Below are 18812 nucleotides of genomic sequence, written 5' to 3'. Positions count from 1 at the left end.
TGAGACAGTCTCACTTTGTCACCAAGGCTGGAGTGCAGTGATGTGATCTCGGCTCACTGCACCCTCTGCCTCCTGGGTTCAAGCGATTCTCATGCCTCAGCCTTTGGAGTAGCCGGAATTATAGGTGCACGCCACCACATCCAGCTAATTTTTACATTTTTAGTAGAGACAAGGTTTCCCCATGTTGCCCAGACTGGTCTCGAATTCCTGACCTCAAGTGATCCACCCGCCTTGGCCTCCCAAAGTGCAGAGATTACAGGCGTGAGCCACTGTGCCTGGTCAGGAATTATTCTCAATATGGTTTTCAAGCTCTTCGACATTCTCAATGCTCTCCTTGGCTAAGTTCCTCTTTATAGATGTTTCTCCTGAATTATGGATTCAGAATTTATTTATGGTTCTCAAGTGTTGTTTATTCAAGGCAGAAAAAAAGACCATTACCTCCCTTATTCTGGGATTTTTTTTAAACATAAGAACAAAACTTTGTCCCTGATGTTGTTAACCTTAAATACTTGGTTTAAACAATTGTTAAAGATTGTCAGGACTTTTGGGTCTGCCTTCTCAACCAGGATGTTTTCCTGCTATCTTCCTGCGACCTGTCACTTAGGTAAGCATGTCACATATGTCTTTATCCAAGTCACTAACTACAATTCTGAGTAGCACAGAGTCAAGGATGACGCCCTTCTACATGCTTCTTGAGACTTTTCATATGGTGGCAATGATTCATTTGTCATCATTCTTTGGATACGAGTGTGCAGTTGAAAATCCACCAAGCTGGATAGTCTAATCATGGTTGACAATTTCTGAGTTGCAGAATCCTTTGCTTACATGAAATGTTACACAGAAGAGCTCTAACACACAGAAGAGCTCTGGTTGAAGCAGAGATAAGGGGTAGGGTGTTCTAGGAACTGCTTTTCTCCACCCTTGTGATAGGGTTCTACGGACCATGATCTGAAAACCGTGTTTTCCACCCAGATTTGTGGCCTTCTATCTGAACGTATCACTTCTTAACATATTGTAGTCCTACACTTACTATTCAAAGGGTTTATTGTAAATACGCTGTGATCTTTTCAAAACCAGTTCCATTAGACAGTATAGAACCTGACCTCAGACAAAGAGGGTAAAAAGCAAACTTTCAGTTTTCATGATTTTGGACTCAAAGGATTCCCAAGCACAAAAGGAATGTCTGTGATCGCAGTAGGATGCACAATCTGAGGTTAAGGAATTTACTCCCCACAGACACCGGAGTGCACACCAGCTCTGTTACTATAATCGCCCATTCCTCAACAACAATTTCAGCTCAGTCTGTTGGAATAATTGTTTACACAGAATGCCTCTTTGATTTTAAGCACTTATTTTCCATTTTAAGTAAACTTATTTTTTATAATTAATAGACTTTTTAGTGCAGTTTTAGATTTATCAAATAAATGAGCAGATAGTACATAGAGCTCCATATACCCACCTCGTCCACCAGTCCCCATTTAATTAATTTTTAATTACAGAAATAATACATAAATACATTGTTCTTATTGAATATAATTAAGACAAAATTAGCCTGGGTTTTCCCTCCCCTCCCCGGTAACCACTGTTATCAGTTTGGTGTGTTTTCTTCTAGGACTTTTCCTGTGATATGTTAACATACATATGTATCCTAGAAGGTGATGATGATGATTATTTTAAAGCCAGTTGGTGTACTGAATGTCTTAGTCTGCAGTTTGCTTTCTGCTAATTACCAATGTGTTTAGAAGATTCTTCCATGTGCGTTTATTTAACTGTCCACCAATAGGTGGACATTCGTGCTGTTTCCATTCTTTTGCTGTTATCAATGATGCACGATAACAATCTTTGTAAACAACATGTTGCTTGTGCTTGTGTTTCTTTGAGATGTGGAATCGCTGGGTAATAAGACTGGTGTGTTTTAAGAAGTGGATGCTGTAAAATTATCCTCTAAAATGTCTTTACCAACTTATATGTTCACTTATATGTTCACCAGCAGGTAATGAGAGTATCCCCTTTTCCTACACATTTACCAATGCTTGATATTGGCAGACTTTAATATTTTCCCAACCTAATGGGGGAAATGATTTCTTATTTTAATTTGCATTTCTCTAATTTCGAGTGATGTTGAACATCTTTTCATATGTTTATCGGGCATTTGTATTTTCTTATCTTTCTTTTCTTTTTAAAATGGGAGATTAACAGGAAATAAGGATTTAAAGTGGAGTCTTTATTTGGCAGCTGCTTTTCTTGAATGTGTCTATTCTGGCCATTGAGGAATAGCTGAAGTGAATACAAATTTTAAAAAGCAGTTCATATCATTAGCATGGCAAATTTGACCCAGGCTCCAACTGTTATTTAAATGTCTGGTGGTTAAGTTTGATGACGATACCTTCATTACTTACTTACCTTCATTGAAATGATGTATAAAATCGAGAGCATGTTTAATCATTTTTCTCATTTGATCCAAGATATCAGCTCTCAGAACCCCTTGAGGCTGAGGACCAACTTCTATACCTAGGTACAGAAGGAGAGATAGTCACATTTATATAAGTATTAAAATATATTATAAAACTAAGCATTTTAATGTATCAAAACTTAGAATTATGTTATTAAAATTATTAAAAAGGCAAACCATGTAGCATTATGGAAAATATTTGAGACATAATATTTGAGGCAAAACGTAAAGCTGAACATCTACATGTTCAAGTTAGATGCACAGTGAATAAAGACTGGGAAAGAACATGGAAAAAATCAGTGATGTTAGAAATAGGAAACTCTTTTGGTCTTTTTTCTTTAAATTTCCTTCAGTATTGCTAAAATATTTAAAAGTCATAACATAGTAAAAGAGGTGAACAAGTTTATGCTGACAAAGTAATAGGTGGACCTGAAGAGAAACTGTTAAGATCTAACATTTAGCTGTGACGGGAGGAAGGACATCTATTTTTATAGATTTCACAGAAATCCAGACTAGATGAACCATGGATTTCAGTCAATATGACAATCTATGTGACCCTTGAGCAACTATTTTGCCCTTAACATAACAATCCATCCTAACACAATAGTGCAATGGTTTTAATTTTTCTTTTTGTTTTTTCGAGACTCTGTTACCCAGGCTGGAGTGCAGTGGTGTGATTTCTGCTCACCACAACCTCTGCCCCCCAGGTTCAAGCGATTCTCCTGCCTCAGCCTCCCGAGTAGCTGGGGTTACAGGCATGGGCCACCATTCCCGGCTTATTTTTGTATTTTTAGTAGAGACAAGGTTTCACCATGTTGGTCAGGCTGGTCTCAAACTCCTGACCACCCCTTCTCAGCTTCCCCAAGTGCTGGGATTATGGGCATGAGCCATTGTACTCGGCTTGGTTTTAATTTTTTTTTTTTTTTTTTTTTGAGATGGAGTCTTGCTCTGTCACCCACGCTGGAGTGCAGTGGCCGGATCTCAGCTCACTGCAAGCTCCGCCTCCTGGGTTCACACCATTCTCCTGCCTCAGCCTCGTGAGTAGCTGGGACTACAGGCGCCGCCACCTCGCCCGGCTAGTTTTTTGTATTTTTTAGTAGAGACGGGGTTTCACCGTGTTAGCCGGGATGGTCTCGATCTCCTGACCTTGTGATCCGCCCGTCTCGGCCTCCCAAAGTGCTGGGATTACAGGCCTGAGCCACCGCGCCCGGCGGTTTTAATTTTATGCAGGAAAAACTTGTGTTCATTTCTTCTAACTCATATGAAATGATGCCTGTACTATTCGGTCTACTTTGTATGGCTGTTAAGCATTCCTCCTTATACCTACAAAACACTCTTTAAACTACTTTTGTAGACCCTTCAAGTCTCCCACAAAGTCATCTCCCAGTCAGCACCTTCTCCATTTGTCAAATCATTTACCAACTGTACTACCCTCATTCTCTTCCACCCATTAACATACTGCTTTCTTTTACACTCATCTTGTTTTCACCCGCTTCTGTTATTTGCTGCTACACAAAATCTTATCATATTCTCTTGCATCATTTTTTATTTGTTGTGCTTAGGTTTCTTGCATATATGTATGAACACATATTTAAGTATACGGTGTCGTAAATGTGGCTAAGGTATGCATCTGGGAATAAATGACGTATACAAACGTGAAAAAGTGTGTTTGTAGATATGTCTGTAGGAATACTATAGAATACATTGTTGTTTGCCTACCCCAAATCCATTTCACCTTCCTCCTTTTTCTAATAGAATCCTGATTTTAGTTGGGCTTCCAGTCTTCCAGGTAGGTAAATTTTTCTCCAGTTCAAGAGTAAATGTTGAATAATTTAAGTCAATCATAGTAATCCCCTAGTCAATGATTTAAGAATAAAGGAATCTTTATTATGCACAAAAGTATCAATACTTGAAGTAAGGAATTGGAGTAAGCTAAATATCCAAATATAGGCTATTAGCTGAAACGAATCAAAGGCTTAGCAATAAGAGATACAGATCCTGTTTCTCTGTGACACCAAATAAAAGCTTAAGATTTCCAAACTTTCAAATATCAATCTTGGGCTATGATATTTGTAGGCAATGCTACTCTTAGCCAGAACAAACATCTGCTCGCATGTTTGGCCCTTACAGGTTAAGCCAACTCTTTAAAATATTTCAAGAGGAGGGAATCTTAAGCTCATTGTAAATAATTAGAAATGTGATATGTTCTCCTTCCAACTTTGCTGTTTTATTGGGAATATTTTTATGTCATGCACTCATTGGAAAAAAGCATGTTTAACATTAGAGAGACAATCTTTCTGAGTCAACATTTTATAATACACTAAGAATATTACTGCGTACAAATTTTGCTTTAACTTCTAGTAGGCACCTACAAGGACCACCTTTGTACTCTGTTCCCAAGGCAGAAGACATATGACAGGATCATTCTAGGTAAACCTTATTCTGGAAAGAAGCAGTTTGCTGCAGCCACTCTTATGATCATCCACACACACACACACACACACACACACACACACACAAATACGAGAGAGTGACTGGACACAGCTTTCTTCTAACTTTCTCAGATTAACCGTGGTCTCATTTGAGACTTAGAAAAGTTATTTGTATAATTATTGTTCATTCAGTTCCACCCCGACTGCCGTAGCCACGTCTTACAATCTAAATATGCTGCTCTGATAGGAGATCTTGTATCGAAAAGGTAATTTTTGGTTCGGACTGTAGGACCGCCAAAGATGGCCGTATAAAGTTCCCTTTATGATGCACAAAGTATCAATACTTGAACATCTAAACTAAGTTTAGATTTTTATCTATTATATTGTTTGCCAACCTGCTTTTAAATTAAATTACTCTTGGCTAAACCATCTGAGATTTAACAAAAAATATTTTCAGTTGTAATTTTAATTGTAGCGTAGTCTGCCGATAATTATGCTAATGGGACGCTCAGGAAAGAGAATGGAATAGAGAAGAAAGAGAGTGTTTGAGAGGGTGTATGAGAGGGTGTATGAGAGTGAGGGGCTGCATGCTGGAAGTTGCCAGAAGGTAAAGATGAAGTCACAGCCTAGTAACTGGCAGGATAAACAAGTGAATAGATGACAAACAGCTAGTGAAACGTCTATTGCAAAGCAGGTGGTAAGAGGGATGTGGAGAGAGGATTCTTCATGGATCTTCTGCATTTCTGCAAGTCTCGTGAGCAAGACATGGACTATTTTTGTTCCAGATGATCTTTTGAAGGATGTCTGTATAGTGAACAGCCTTGGAAGTTAGGGATGGGGTCTTCCTTGGGGCAAAGGACACTCGTGCCTACTGCCCATTATAAAAATGAAGGTTCGCAGCTGGACGTAGTGGCTCACGCCTGTAATCCCAGCACTTTGGGGGGCCGAGGCGGGTAGATCACTTGAGGTCAGAAGTTCGAGACCAGCCTGGCCAACATGGTGAAACCCTGTCTCTACTAAAAATGCAAAAAATTTGCTGGGTTTGGTGGTGGGCACCTGTAATCCCAGCTACTCAGGAGGCTGAGTCAGAAGAATCGCTTAAACCCAGGAGGCAGAGGTTGCAGTGAGCCGAGATCACGCCACTGCACTCCAGCCTGGGCAACAAGAGCGAAACTCTGTCTAAAAAAAATAAATAAATAAATAAATAAAAATGAAGGTTCCCTCAGCTCAGGGTTTCTCTCCTAGAATGCAACCACTGGCATGGATAGCTGCCATCTGGCTCTCTACATGTCACCCTGTGGGAACTGGAGCTTGGGGAATGGTGCAGAAATGCTGACACTCTGCTCTTACTACTGTCAATAATCTATTCTGTCTCTGTTTTAGGAGTCTTTTGTCTTCTGCTGGCATCCACTCAGAGGTGCTAGGCTAATGGTTAGCTTGTAAGTCAGGTAAAATTTCTCAGATCTTTGACAGGTCTTGATAAGGAGAGGGTCAGAAAACAACCTGGAGTAGGTCACTGGTAGCACAAGTGCTTTGGAGAAACAGATCCCTTGCCTTTCTGATCCAGTCAAATCTGACCACTCCGGACAAGCTCATGAATGTATGTATTACCAGTGTTGGATGGCTAGTATTTTTTTTGTTTTTGTTTTTTTTGAGATGGAGTTTCACTTTTGTTGCCCCGGCTGGAGTGCAACGGCACGATCTCGGCTCACTGCAGCCTCCACCTCCGGGGTTCGAGCCATTCTCTGGTTGGCTAGTATTTTATACATGGTTACAGTCATAGAACCTGTGTGGGAAGGAATGGATAAGTTTGTATGAGTCTGTGTGGGATATGTGTGATTAAAACTGTGAATGAGGTACAGGCGTGATGGCTCATGCTTGTAATCCCAGCACTTTGGGAGGCCAAGGTGGGAGGATCACTTGAGTCAGGAGTTTGAGACCAGCCTGGGCATCATACCGAGATCCTATCTCTACAAAAAACAAAAAATTAGCTGAATGTGGTGGCACGTGCCTGTAGTTTGAGCTACTCGGGAGGCTGAGATGGGAGGACTGCCTGAGCCCAGGAGGTCAAGGCTGCAATGAACTGTGATCATGCCACTGCACTCAGCCTGGGCAACGGAGTGAGAACCTTTCCCAGAAAAAACAACAACAACAACAACTGTGAATGATCGTGTGTGTGTGTGTGTGTGTGTGTGTGTAATTGTGTACTTACTGGTAATTTGAGCTAATATTTAATAAACATATATTATTAGCCCACAGAAGTGGGTAGGGAACAGAGAGTGCTAAGATAAATGGAGAACACAGTGTATCAAGCATGGCATGTCATCAATTAGGGGTTTGGGGCCTTTGTATATGATATTCTGTTTTCCTTAAAGTGTTGTCTGAGGACCAGGACTGGTCCACCAGTTGTCAGCTACTAGTCCCAGGCAAGATAAGTACAGATGTTAAAGTAAGTGTTTAGAAACTTTTATAGCAATTTGACATTGCTGTAACATTCAAGTATGTGATCGTTTTTCTAGAAATTCATTTTTAAATTATATTTTACACAAGTATTGCTCTATAGCAGATTGGAAATAAACAATGGCCTTTCATCACAGATAATTTCAAGACACTTGTCTAGAATCCTGTTGCCTGCTCTCAATTTTTTTTCCTTTCCTCCCCCAAACACAGACACACACACAACCTCAAAATGGATCCCACTTCTTCGGGCCTTCTGTGATCCATCAAGACTGGGTCAGGTCTTTCCTGCTCTTCCAGTCTTCTGTAATTGCCCCTGTTTAGCATTTATCACTCTGTGCAGTGATTATTTACTAACTGTCTGTCTTCTCATCAGATACGAAGCTCTTTGAGGGGAGACTGTGTGTCTTGCTCATTGCTCTGTGCCCCGCACCTAGCACAGGGTTGGTCTCTGGTAGGCACACTATAAATATTAGTCAAATGTACACATTTCTGGAGTAATGAATGCTGTAGAGTGGGGTCAGGGAAAGGGCTATAGGAGGTGACAGGTGAACTGAATCTGGAGAATGAGAAGAATTGTGCCAGACTAAATAGAAGGACCAAGCATTACAGCAAAGGGAACATGAACAAAAGCAGAAAGCTGCTCAGTGAAACTGGGGAAATTCGGTACAGTTAGAGCCTGCCTGGAGCTAAACTCTTGTTACTTGACAATTATAAGCCTAAGGATAGGGAAGGTAGCTGTAAATGTTTGTTTAAAAATAATTTTCTCGGCCGGGCACAGTGGCTCACACCTGTAATCCCAGCACTTTGGGAGGCTGAGGCGGGTGGATCACCTGAGGTCAGGAGTTTGAGGCCAGCCCCGGCCAACATGGTGAAACCCCATCTCTACTAAAAATACAAAAATGAGCCTGGTGTGGTGGCGGGCACCTGTAATCCCAGCTACTAGGGAGCTTGAGGCAGGAGAATCACTTGAACCGGGGAGGTGGAGGTTGCAGTGAGCTGAGATCGCGCCATTGGACTCCAGCCTGGGTGACAGAGCAAGACTCTGTCTCAAAAAAAAAAAAAAAAAAAAAAATTTCTCTGAGTTTCAGCTAGGACATATTTTATTGAGTTATGACAATGGGAACTATGACTTACCCACAGGATACTTGGCTATAGAACGGGTGGTCGCATATTTGAGGGAAGGATGCTCAATAAGGTAAACATAGCAGGGGAGTGGAGCCAAAGAAGTCTGAAAAAAATCGAAAACGTCTTTCTTATTATGTAAAAACCGTATGCTTTGTTCTCTTTGCTTCAACGGGGTCAATAATACCTTCAGTACGTGTTACCTCATCAACTAAGACTGGTAAAACAGCTTTGTGAAACCCTTTAAAACCCAACGTTGTTATAGCTTTGAAAACATACAAATAAATTATACAATATAAAATTCATATAAAATTGAATTATCCAATGTCTTTCCAGGTAAAAGGTACATTAAATAGTTCTCCAGAACCATGATCAAAACGCATGAAATAAATGTTCTCTCTGAATGGATGTGGGGATTTTTGTTTCATCACGGGTTACACTAACTATTTAGCTTGGTATTTGTTTCTTAAAACAATCGTGTTTCGGCCGGGCGCGGTGGCTCAAGCCTGTAATCCCAGCACTTTGGGAGGCCGAGACGGGCGGATCACGAGGTCAGGAGATCGAGACCATCCTGGCTCACACGGTGAAACCCCGTCTCTACTACAAAATACAAAAAAAACTAGCCGGGCGAAGTGGCGGGCGCCTGTAGTCCCAGCTACTCGGGAGACTGAGGCAGGAGAATGGCGTAAACCCGGGAGGTGGAGCTTGCAGTGAGCTGAGATCCGGCCACTGCACTCCGGCCCGGGCGACAGAGCGAGACTCCGTCTCAAAAAAAAAAAAAAAAAAAAAAAAAAAACACATAAAACAATCCTGTTTCTCTTCCTGTGGTCTGGCTCTCTGCAGATGTTGGGTGATTCCTGTCCTCCTGCTCATCTGCATGAAAACGGAAGACAGGCCTCTTTGTTTGGATACGAAAGTGTCAGCGATACTGCTTCCATGTCTGGCAACCAAAGCATTCAGCTCTCTCTTCAACAGGCAACGAAGAATAGCTGCATTATGATCTACCAGGACCACTACCCAGTTATTGTCCAAAACTTAAGGGAAACAAAACTAACAATCTTTACTATAGGCTAGGTATCAGGCTAAATGCTTTAAATACTTTGTCATTTAAGGCTTTGAGTACCCTTATGGGTAAGTGTTGTCATGACACAATTTTATAAAATGAAGGCGGCAAGGTTTTGGGAATGGTGCGTTTTGTCTAAGTAAGGGAGGAGACCACCTCCCATATCATCTTATGCCCAATTTCTGCCTCCAAGGAAAGAAGAAGTAAAAACTAAAAGGCAGAAATGAAATCCACAGGCAGACAGCCCGGTGCCGCGCCCTGGGCCTGGTAGTTAAAGATCAACCCCTGATCTAATTGGTTCTGTTATCTATAGATTACAGACATTGTATAGGAATGCACTGTGAAAATCCCTATCTTGTTTTGTTTCGATCTAATTATCGGTGCATGCAGCCCCAGTCACGTACCCCTGCTTGCTCAATCATGACCCTCTCACACGCACCCCCTTAGAGTTGTGAGCCCTTAAATTGCTCACTTGGGGAGCTCGGCTCTTGAGACAGAAGTCTTGCTGATGCCTCCAGCCGAATAAACCCCTTCCTTCTGTAACTCGGTGTCTGAGGAGTTTTGTCTGCCACTGGTCCTGCTACATAAGGTTAGTGAAGGAGAAAGTGAGGATCTGAGCACAGGCCACACTCTTTCCTCTCGATCATCCTCACTCTCAGGAAGGAAGGCTAGTACACAGAAATAAGCTTACAGTTCCTTATGTGTGTTTCTGGTTGGTTGCTATTTTCTAGCACATTTTCTCTGAGATTTCTGAGCCTTAAAATGATTGACTACATGAAGCACTGAAAGATTAGATGTGTTCTGGGGTGTCTAAATCAAATGGGGACGAGGGCAGGACTGATGGGAGGCAATCTTTTTATCACTGGGCTTTAATCGACATTGAAGGGCTATTTCTTACGTTTCCTAAAACCTTGTAATTGAGATGCCATACCATTTAAAGTTTTAATGTTAATTTTACTTGGTTTTGACAAATTGACCATACCATTTACATTTTTAATATGACTTTTACTTGGTTTTAACTAATAGCCCAAGATCTGATGGCTGTCTGGATAAAATGTGTCATTTTATAGACCCAAGAATCCACAAGTGTTTTAGTACTTTGTTAATTGTGTTTATTATTTTATTTATTTCCTCTCTTTTTCTCCTTCCTCTCGCCACTGCCTCTGTGTCCTGGCAGCACCCTTTCCCCCAACCACAAGCCTGGCTGTGGAAGAAATCCCATTTCTCTTGCACCTTCCCTTGTATCTGTTTTCTGATAGTTTCACATCCATAGTTGACTTAAAAGTACGAGTCCTTGGCTAACTTGGAAATGAATAACATTAACCTTACCTTAATATAATGAAACATCTGAATTAAAAAGTTATTCCTGGAATCTTCAAGAATAAGCGTGCACCCCATGTTAGAAGTGGTGTTGTGAAGGTCAAAAATAATGTCATAGGAATCTTCACCACCTTTGGGACCAAATAAATGATATATTTCTTGAGCCCTTCTCACTTCGTATGGCAAATCTTCTGACATTTTTTTGCTGTTATAAGCAGAAAGGAAAAGATTACCAACATCTGTGCCTGAGATAATATAAACATATAATAAGAACACAGTGTAAAAAGAACCCGTTGCCAAATCTTTAATATGAAAAATCTGTGTGGGAAGTAAAACTCACCAGAAATGTTTATATATGAAAATTACATTCTTTTCTTCATTCGATTCCATGTAACTAATGTTGCATTGGCATGCTTGCAAAGTAATATGTTCATTTATGTGGTTGGTCATGAATAGGACATATCAAACAATTTATCATTTGATTTCAATCTTGAACACGACATATCCATTAATTTAATGAACAGTTTCTTAGTAGTTATGGTACACTGGGTTATTTATTATGGGACTAGACCATCAAATGCATCTTTTTTCACCCCACTTTAGCTAATTCTAGTGCACAAATGCAGTCACTTAGGGGCTCACATAATCTAAGTAGAGATCCTTTCAACTTTTTGAGACAGAATCTTGCTCTGTTGCCCAGGCTGGAGTGCAGTGCACAATCATGGCTCACTGTACCCTCAAACTCCTGGGCTCAAGCAATCCTTCCATCTCAGCCTCCCGAGTAGCTGAAACTACAGGTGTGCGCCACCATGCCCCGCTAATCTTATCTTTTGTGGAGATGGAGTCTTGCTATGTCGCCCAGGCTGGTCTTGAACTAAAACAGCCTTTGCAGTTATACTTTTTTTTATAACTGAGACAGTTATTACAGTGAAAGAGATCTAATCTGACTCTATCTTGCTTCTCATCTCCAAGCTATCCTTGTTCATGCCTGGGTGTAAACTGAACTACCTTTGGGAGGAACTTATAGTTGAACTTTGAAACAAAGACGATGACAGCCTTTTCCCAAAACAAACCCCCTTCCTTCCTGGGGACTAGACTGCCTTTGCAGGACTAACAGATTAGCCATAAGATCAGAAATTATGGCTTAGGAGTCATGCAGCTGGAGGCCGCAAGATTCTGAACCTTCTGAAATTGCTCCTGGGGATAACACCACTATTGTAAAACCTAAGATCAGGGCTTGAGATATTTTGTAAACCCTGAATTGATAGATCAGCTAGCACCACCCAGATGGATAAACGGGCTTATCTGGTTTTGCGATCCCCACCCAGGAACTGATTCAGCGTAAGAGGAGAGCTCCAACTCCCTATGATTTTACTCTAATCTGAGCAATCAGCACTCCCGACTCACTGGCCCCTACCCACTAAATTATCCCTAAAAATTCCAATCTCTGAATTTTCAGGGAGACTGATTTGAGTAATAATAAAACTTTGGCCTTCTGTACAGCCAGCTCTGCGTGAATTAAACTCTTTATTGCAATTTCCTTGTCTTGATAGATCAGCTCTGTCTGGTCAGCGGACAAGGAGAACTTGCTGGGTGGTTACAGAAGTGTTGGCCTCAGGCAATCCCCCTGCCTTGGCCTCTCAAAGTGCTGGAATTACAAGCCTGAGCAGCCACACCTGGCCTAATTAGAGATTCTTAATTGAGGTCCAGGAACCACTGGAAGTCCAGGGACAGAATTTTCAGAGTCCGTAACCTCTCCACAAAGGCCACAAGTTTGCAGGTACAGATATAAGTATTTTTTCTGGCACAAGGGCCAATAGTTTTTCTTCCATTCTCAAATGGGCCTCTATCCTCTCCCCCACTTCCCACAATGGTTAGGATACATTTTTTTCCTAGATATAATGTTTTAAATTGACTTTTCCTCATTAAACCATTCGACCACATTTTCTTAAAATTGCATCTATTTGTATTCCTTGGTTATTTTTGCTCGTATCTTCAAGGGACCTACTATGTACAACGGAGCAATTCCTGCCCGGAATGCGATCAGGAAGGTGGAGTAGTTATTTTCTGACTTTGAAGCAAAAACCATGAGGACAAAGCTGGCACGTTGAGACAGTGCAGTGGGAAGGTAGAGGGAGCCTTTGGCATTGATGATATCATGTGACTGCTGCGCGAACCCTGGACTGCCTAGCTCTGGATTTATTATTTGTGAACAAGAACCCTTATTTGTTTAAACCACTATTCTCAGGTTCTTATTATATGCAAACCAAGCCTAATGGATTTTTATACATTTTAAAAGTTAATTCATGAAATAACCCCCTGAGGTTGCCCCCAACGATTTTGGTTCTGTATCACTCTTTCCCTTTTGAGTACCTGGTGCTAGTATCTACCCAGTTGCTCAGAGTCAAGTCTGGGAAGCTTTGAAAAATGATGGACACTTCTCATGCCTGCAGTTGAGCTCCCATTGGAAGAGTCCCAAAGGATGAAGAACAGGGAAGAGTGAGATTCTGAAGGGCATTAGCCATACTAAGTTGATTAAATCTATTCTGGATAAACTTTTAAATAATCCTCAGCAGGGAGAGACATGATCAGATTTGCATATTAGGATGATTCCTAGAGGTATCAGATGGAAAATAGATGGCAGGAAGACTGCAGCAAGTCTGGATGCAGAGAGACCCTTTAGGAGGCTCTTCTGACTATCTACAGAGGAAATCAACTAAGGTAGTGAAACTGGAGAGGAAGGCTGGATTTGTGAAGTACTTGAAAGGAATAATTGGGAGGACTTAGTGACCCGCTAGACGTGGGAGATGAAGCACTGGGAAGGTTCTAGGGTGATTTTCGTAGGGGACTTGGTGGAGAATGATGCTACCACTGAGATGAGGAATACAGGAAAATGAATAAATTTGGGAGAGGTAGATGGAAGAAGTTAATGAGTTTATCTATTTTATAATTTTTTAACCACCCTGGGGACAGTCTAGTCTCTGAACAGTGTTAACAGTAAGGAGTAGAAAGTGAATTTAACTGAGAAGACTGTGCTCACTGAAATGCATACTACTGGGTGCTCATAAACTCACCCCAGTCCATTCCACAGCTATTTGGGAAGTTAATATGGCCACTAAAAGTTATTCTTCAACAAATTCTTATTTGTAATATAAAAGTTAGTTAACAGCTATCTTAGGTCAATAGAGAAGCATGAATTGTATTGACATAACCTCAGTCATGAAGATAAAGCATTTCTCCAATTAAAATTTATGCTAGCAAAAATATGATTTGATACAAACAGGATGACTGCTGTATAAGTGCCCTGAAAAACATCTATTCCATAAAGTGAGGCATGTTTCTCCTAAGAGTAGTGTCCATCTTTTGATCTGTGGTGAGACTAAACCTAAGGAATGATCTAACTCAAATTAGAGTTGATCAGAAAACAAGCACATAGAACAGAGTGGCTAGTTGTGCCTGTGCGTATCTTATATCTTAGCTAGTAGTCTACCAACTCCTTGAGGGGTAGAAACCATGTTGTACAGATCTGTGCACTCCCCCAGTACCTGGCACAGTGTCCTGAGAAAAACAGATGTTTCATGATATTTTTTAGTAAAAGAAAGAAAGCGGCCGGGCGCAGTAGCTCACGCCTATAATCCCAGCACTTTGGGAGGCTGAGGCAGGCACATCACCTGAGGCCAGGAGTTTGAGACCAGCCTGGCCAACATGGCGAAACCCTGTCTCTATTAAAAATACAAAAAATCACCCAGACATGGTGGCAGGTGCCTGCAATCCCAGCTACTCGGGAGGCTGAGGCAGGAGAATCACTTGAACCCAGAGGTGGAGGCTGCAGTGAGCCGAGATTGCGCCATTGTACTCCAGCCTGGGCGACAAGAGGGAAACTCCATCTCAAGAAGAGAAAAAAAAGAAAGAAGTAGTAAAAAGCAAATATGTGGAGGCATATTAATTATATCTACAGTGGTAGCTATGATGATGTAAACAAACGCAAAAACAATTAATAAGGACCTGACCTAGCATGTTATGACTGCATACGTTGTGTGCAACATATTGTAAATCAGCAAAATTTAAACACTGAAAATTCGGGTGAAGTGTCTTGAGTTCTTATCTCTGGCATCCCATCTATGACAATCCATCGCAGAAGTTAAGTATGTCTGCTGGTTCGGATCACAGGGTAGTCTGATGTCTTCCAGCAAAAGATATTTAATCACTCTTTCTTTCAACAAATATTACTAGAAACATTACATGTTTTGAACTAGAACTTTATGTATTACACTAAACATAGTTGCTTGAAAACATAGTAGTGAATTTCCTAAAAAGCTAACAATTATGTATGCAAGCATAGCGGCCAAACGCTAACTCAGTGCAAAGGATTATTAAATCTGTTTCATTCAGGGTATGATTTAAAAACAAAACCCTTTTCTATGTATTGTCTCAGTCTGTATATATTTGAAAAGAAAACTTAATAATCCGATGCTTAAGAAAGTTTATAAAAGAGCAAGTGAATGCCTAGTTCAGATAATTGTGTAATTCACAATGCAGTATAATTAAAAGTGAAAGTGATCTTATTCAACATAGCGATTGCACGTATGGACATGAATTATCATCTGCATATACATATATGTGTTCTCTTTCACACACCTACCACTTTTCACACAACAGACATACATGTACAATATGAAACAGAGTCTTACCCAAGATTTTCAAGGTCAAAAATGCGATTCAGGTCACAGTCAATATATCTGGTACACTTCTTTACTGCGCTGGGGTTAGTAATAAATGGTTTTACCTCCAGCCCTGTTCTCTGAATCTCAGCGCCATTCTCTAGCCAGTGCTTCACCAGAAATACTCCAGTTAGCTCATTCCCATGGGTTCCTCCAAAGATAGCAACCTTTTTTATAGGAGCTTCAGCAAGGTGACAAGAAGTCATTTCACCAAGTAGTTTTTTATCTGATTTCTGCAATTCAGAAGAGAAATCAAAGGAAATGTGATTTTCTTAAGAAAGGTTTAGAAATTTACATCAAAATGAGACTTTACCCAAAGGGCAAAGTACAGAATTCCCTTGAGTGGAGTATATTTTAATTTTCTGTTACAAGTTCTGAGCCCCGTTTATGGACACTGCCTTCTTTAGCCCTGCCCTTTACCATATTTGGATTAAAATATGCAAAGATCAACTAGAGATACAGTGGTTTACTTTAACTTCTAACTCCCTCAGATGGTCAGTAGATCTAAATACAGTAATAAATTCACATTTCATACTAATGCAAAAATTCTGTTCTTTTCCTCAGCTAGGATGTTGTCCAGTGAGGCTTTCACAATTATCTTGTCATAATAAAAATAGTTTACACATTTCTAATCTCAAAAAATAAAAAAAGTGGCCCACTCAGTATTTCCACAGCCATTTCAAAACCTTTCTTCTCTGAAATGAGTTCAAGCACATTTCATGATCTGAGGGCATTTGAATCTCACCACTATGAACAGCCAAAGGCTGACCCTCAGAGATCTCCTTTTGAACCGGCACCCGTTCTTTCAGAATGCTTTTTCACAATCAGAAACAGAGGGGCCAAATCAGTGATCACTTGGGACTTGAAAAACTACCCTGAAACATCCCTTCATTTCTTTCTCATGAAATTTTTGGTAATTCTGTGTTAACTTATGATTCTTCCTCATTTTTTTGCCTAAATACCAAAGGAAAGACAGCTGTTAGTAATTTTCAAGTCTTTGTGATGCCTGCAAATGTCTTGGGACATACTGCGTGTGCTAGCCGCATCATGTGAACTCATATAGACACGGCCTAATTCACTGTCAGCAGGGACTCTCCACTGGACTGTGTTACTCGAAAGGGGGTCTTATTAGGGGAAATTATCCAGAATACTAAGATGATTACATCCCTTTGGAGAAATGACTCTGAGCCAAATCTGATTTGATTTCATGCTCAATCACCCAGAAAGTCAAATATGTTCAAGTACTGGAAATACCATGTACTAGTAATGCCAGGTTGTGTGATAGAGGGTACAATAAGAGTAATTGGTTACAATTGCACAGTAGTTTAATTTATAATGTTCTTCCACTCCGTTTATTCATACATTAATTTTATACGATGGGGGGGGTTAGGTGTTGACATCCCCACTGCAGGGGTAAATGAAAGAGAGGTTAAGTAACACAGTGAAGAGAACCTTCAGGGATGTAGGAGAAACTAGGCCTGAGACCCATGGGTCTCATGCCAAGTCTAGTGTTTTTTTACAGGACAATAGGATGCCTCTCTGTTATTTTTGGTCTTCTTCACAGTTCTAGTTTTGCTCTTCCAGAATTCACATAAACAGCCATTACAGTGTGTTCAGAAAACAAACATGCATACAAACAAAATACATGCTGGAAAAATAAAATACGAATGCTTCCTAATATTTAATAAACCCAATTGAATATTCTTCCTTTAAGAGCTTAAAATGCAGAGATAGAGAAAGCAAAATAACCAAATCAAATCTACACATTAAAATGACTGTTCTAATAGAAAACAAAAAAAGCTCCTGTAGCCTTTGACTGTCTGTCCACATCCATGTACACTGAACACTTCAAACGGTGTAGAGATGATGAAAATACACGTGAAAGTAAACAGTTGTTTAGTTGCTTTGGTATTAAGAGCAGTAACTATGGTGAATTATTAACACTCTACTATGCTTGGTTTCTTTTCTGCTGATTTGCAGTTTGTTCTGTCCTTTGCCCTAGTCTCTCTGGAAATGCTGCTTCAGTTTACTCGTAGCTGGCACAAATGACTTGCATTTTGAAGCTTGTTTTATGGAATTTTAACAGATCAGCACTTCGAAGCACATTTCACATTCATAAATAAAGTTTCTCTTACATGTCAAAATGAACAACTTTTTTGAGAGTTAATGAATTGCAGCAATTATTTCCCATACTTACCTTGTTTATTGTGTACAGAGTTTGTCTGCGGTGGAAAGCTTTATTAGGAAAAAGGAGCGCATTTCCTCAGAACTAGAGCAACAGAGGCTTTTCATACTCTTATACCAAGTTAACTTCCGAAAGATTTTTAACTCCCTGTTTCCCAAAGTGTACTTGATTTTCGGGATGACCCACAAAAGCCACACTTTTTTATTAGTTCTCAGCGAACTGATAGTATACGAAGTGAAACCCTTTCGAATTGTCATTATAAAGTTGAATATATATGCTGAAGTACTTAAAAGAGTAAGCATAACTTCCAGCATTACAAATTTTTGTGGGATAGAGTTGCCTGATGTATTAATAAAATAATATAGTTTAAAACAAAAGGAGGCCGGACGTGGTCTCACGCCTGTAATCCCAGCACTTTGGGAGGCCGAGGTGGGCGGATCACCTGAGGTCAGGAGTTCGAGACCATCCTGGCCAACATGGTGAAATCCCGTTCCTACTAAAAATACAAAATTACCTGGGCGTGGTGGCAGGTGCATGTAATCCTGGCTACTCAGGAGGCTGAGGCAGGAGAATTCCCTTGAACCTGGAAGGCGGAGGTTGCAGTGAGCCGAGATTGTGCCATTGCACTCCAACCTGGGGAACAAGAGCGAAACTCCGTCTCAAAAACAAAACAAAACAAAAGGAGAGCAAAGTTTTACTTCACAGTCATGGCTGTCCAGTAGATCACTGCCAGAAATTTTGTAGGAGACAAATTTAAGGTGGGTTGTTTCCTAATAGTATGATTGGGGGATAAGAAGGGTTTTTTGTTAAATATTATACTTAAGATGTCTCATACATAATATGATGTTCAATAGTTATGTAATCAAACTACTTTTACTACTTCTCCTTCCCTGTGGCCCATCCTGACGAACTTTCCAGGTGGAAATAAATGATAACCAGAACAAGACAAGTATAAAATAGATTAAGTTTATAAACTGCTGGCAAAGATTGTATATTGCTCACTTCTGCAGTTCTTACAGAAGTAACTGGCTTAAGGTTTTTTTTTTTTTTTTTTTTT

General features: G+C 40.3%; 1 protein-coding gene across 3 annotated transcripts in view; it reads right to left on the bottom strand.

Annotated features, from left to right (window-relative positions):
* The window catches only part of ASPA (aspartoacylase), a 27949-nt gene extending 9657 nt beyond the window's left edge, over positions 1-18292 (bottom strand). Inside the window, exons 1-5 of one of the 3 annotated variants that reach the window (XM_017863615.1) lie at positions 18270-18292; positions 15541-15803; positions 10859-11054; positions 8479-8572; positions 2404-2511 (exon numbers count right to left, since the gene is read on the bottom strand). In XM_017863615.1, the coding sequence (XP_017719104.1) occupies positions 2404-2511; positions 8479-8572; positions 10859-11054; positions 15541-15776 (634 nt within the window). In that variant the 5' untranslated portion in view covers positions 15777-15803; positions 18270-18292. Of the gene's footprint in view, positions 1-2403; positions 2512-8478; positions 8573-10858; positions 11055-15540; positions 15959-17767; positions 17890-18269 lie in introns of those variants that run through there. The other 2 variants (XM_017863614.1, XM_017863616.1) reach the window with 2 other exon arrangements.
* Between the last annotated feature and the right edge of the window lie 520 nt (positions 18293-18812).

This window comes from Rhinopithecus bieti, unplaced genomic scaffold, assembly GCF_001698545.2.
Source record: "Rhinopithecus bieti isolate Rb0 unplaced genomic scaffold, ASM169854v2 scaffold_70516, whole genome shotgun sequence".
NCBI classification, from domain to species: Eukaryota; Metazoa; Chordata; class Mammalia; order Primates; family Cercopithecidae; genus Rhinopithecus; species Rhinopithecus bieti.
This window is presented reverse-complemented; position numbering and strand designations above follow the sequence as displayed.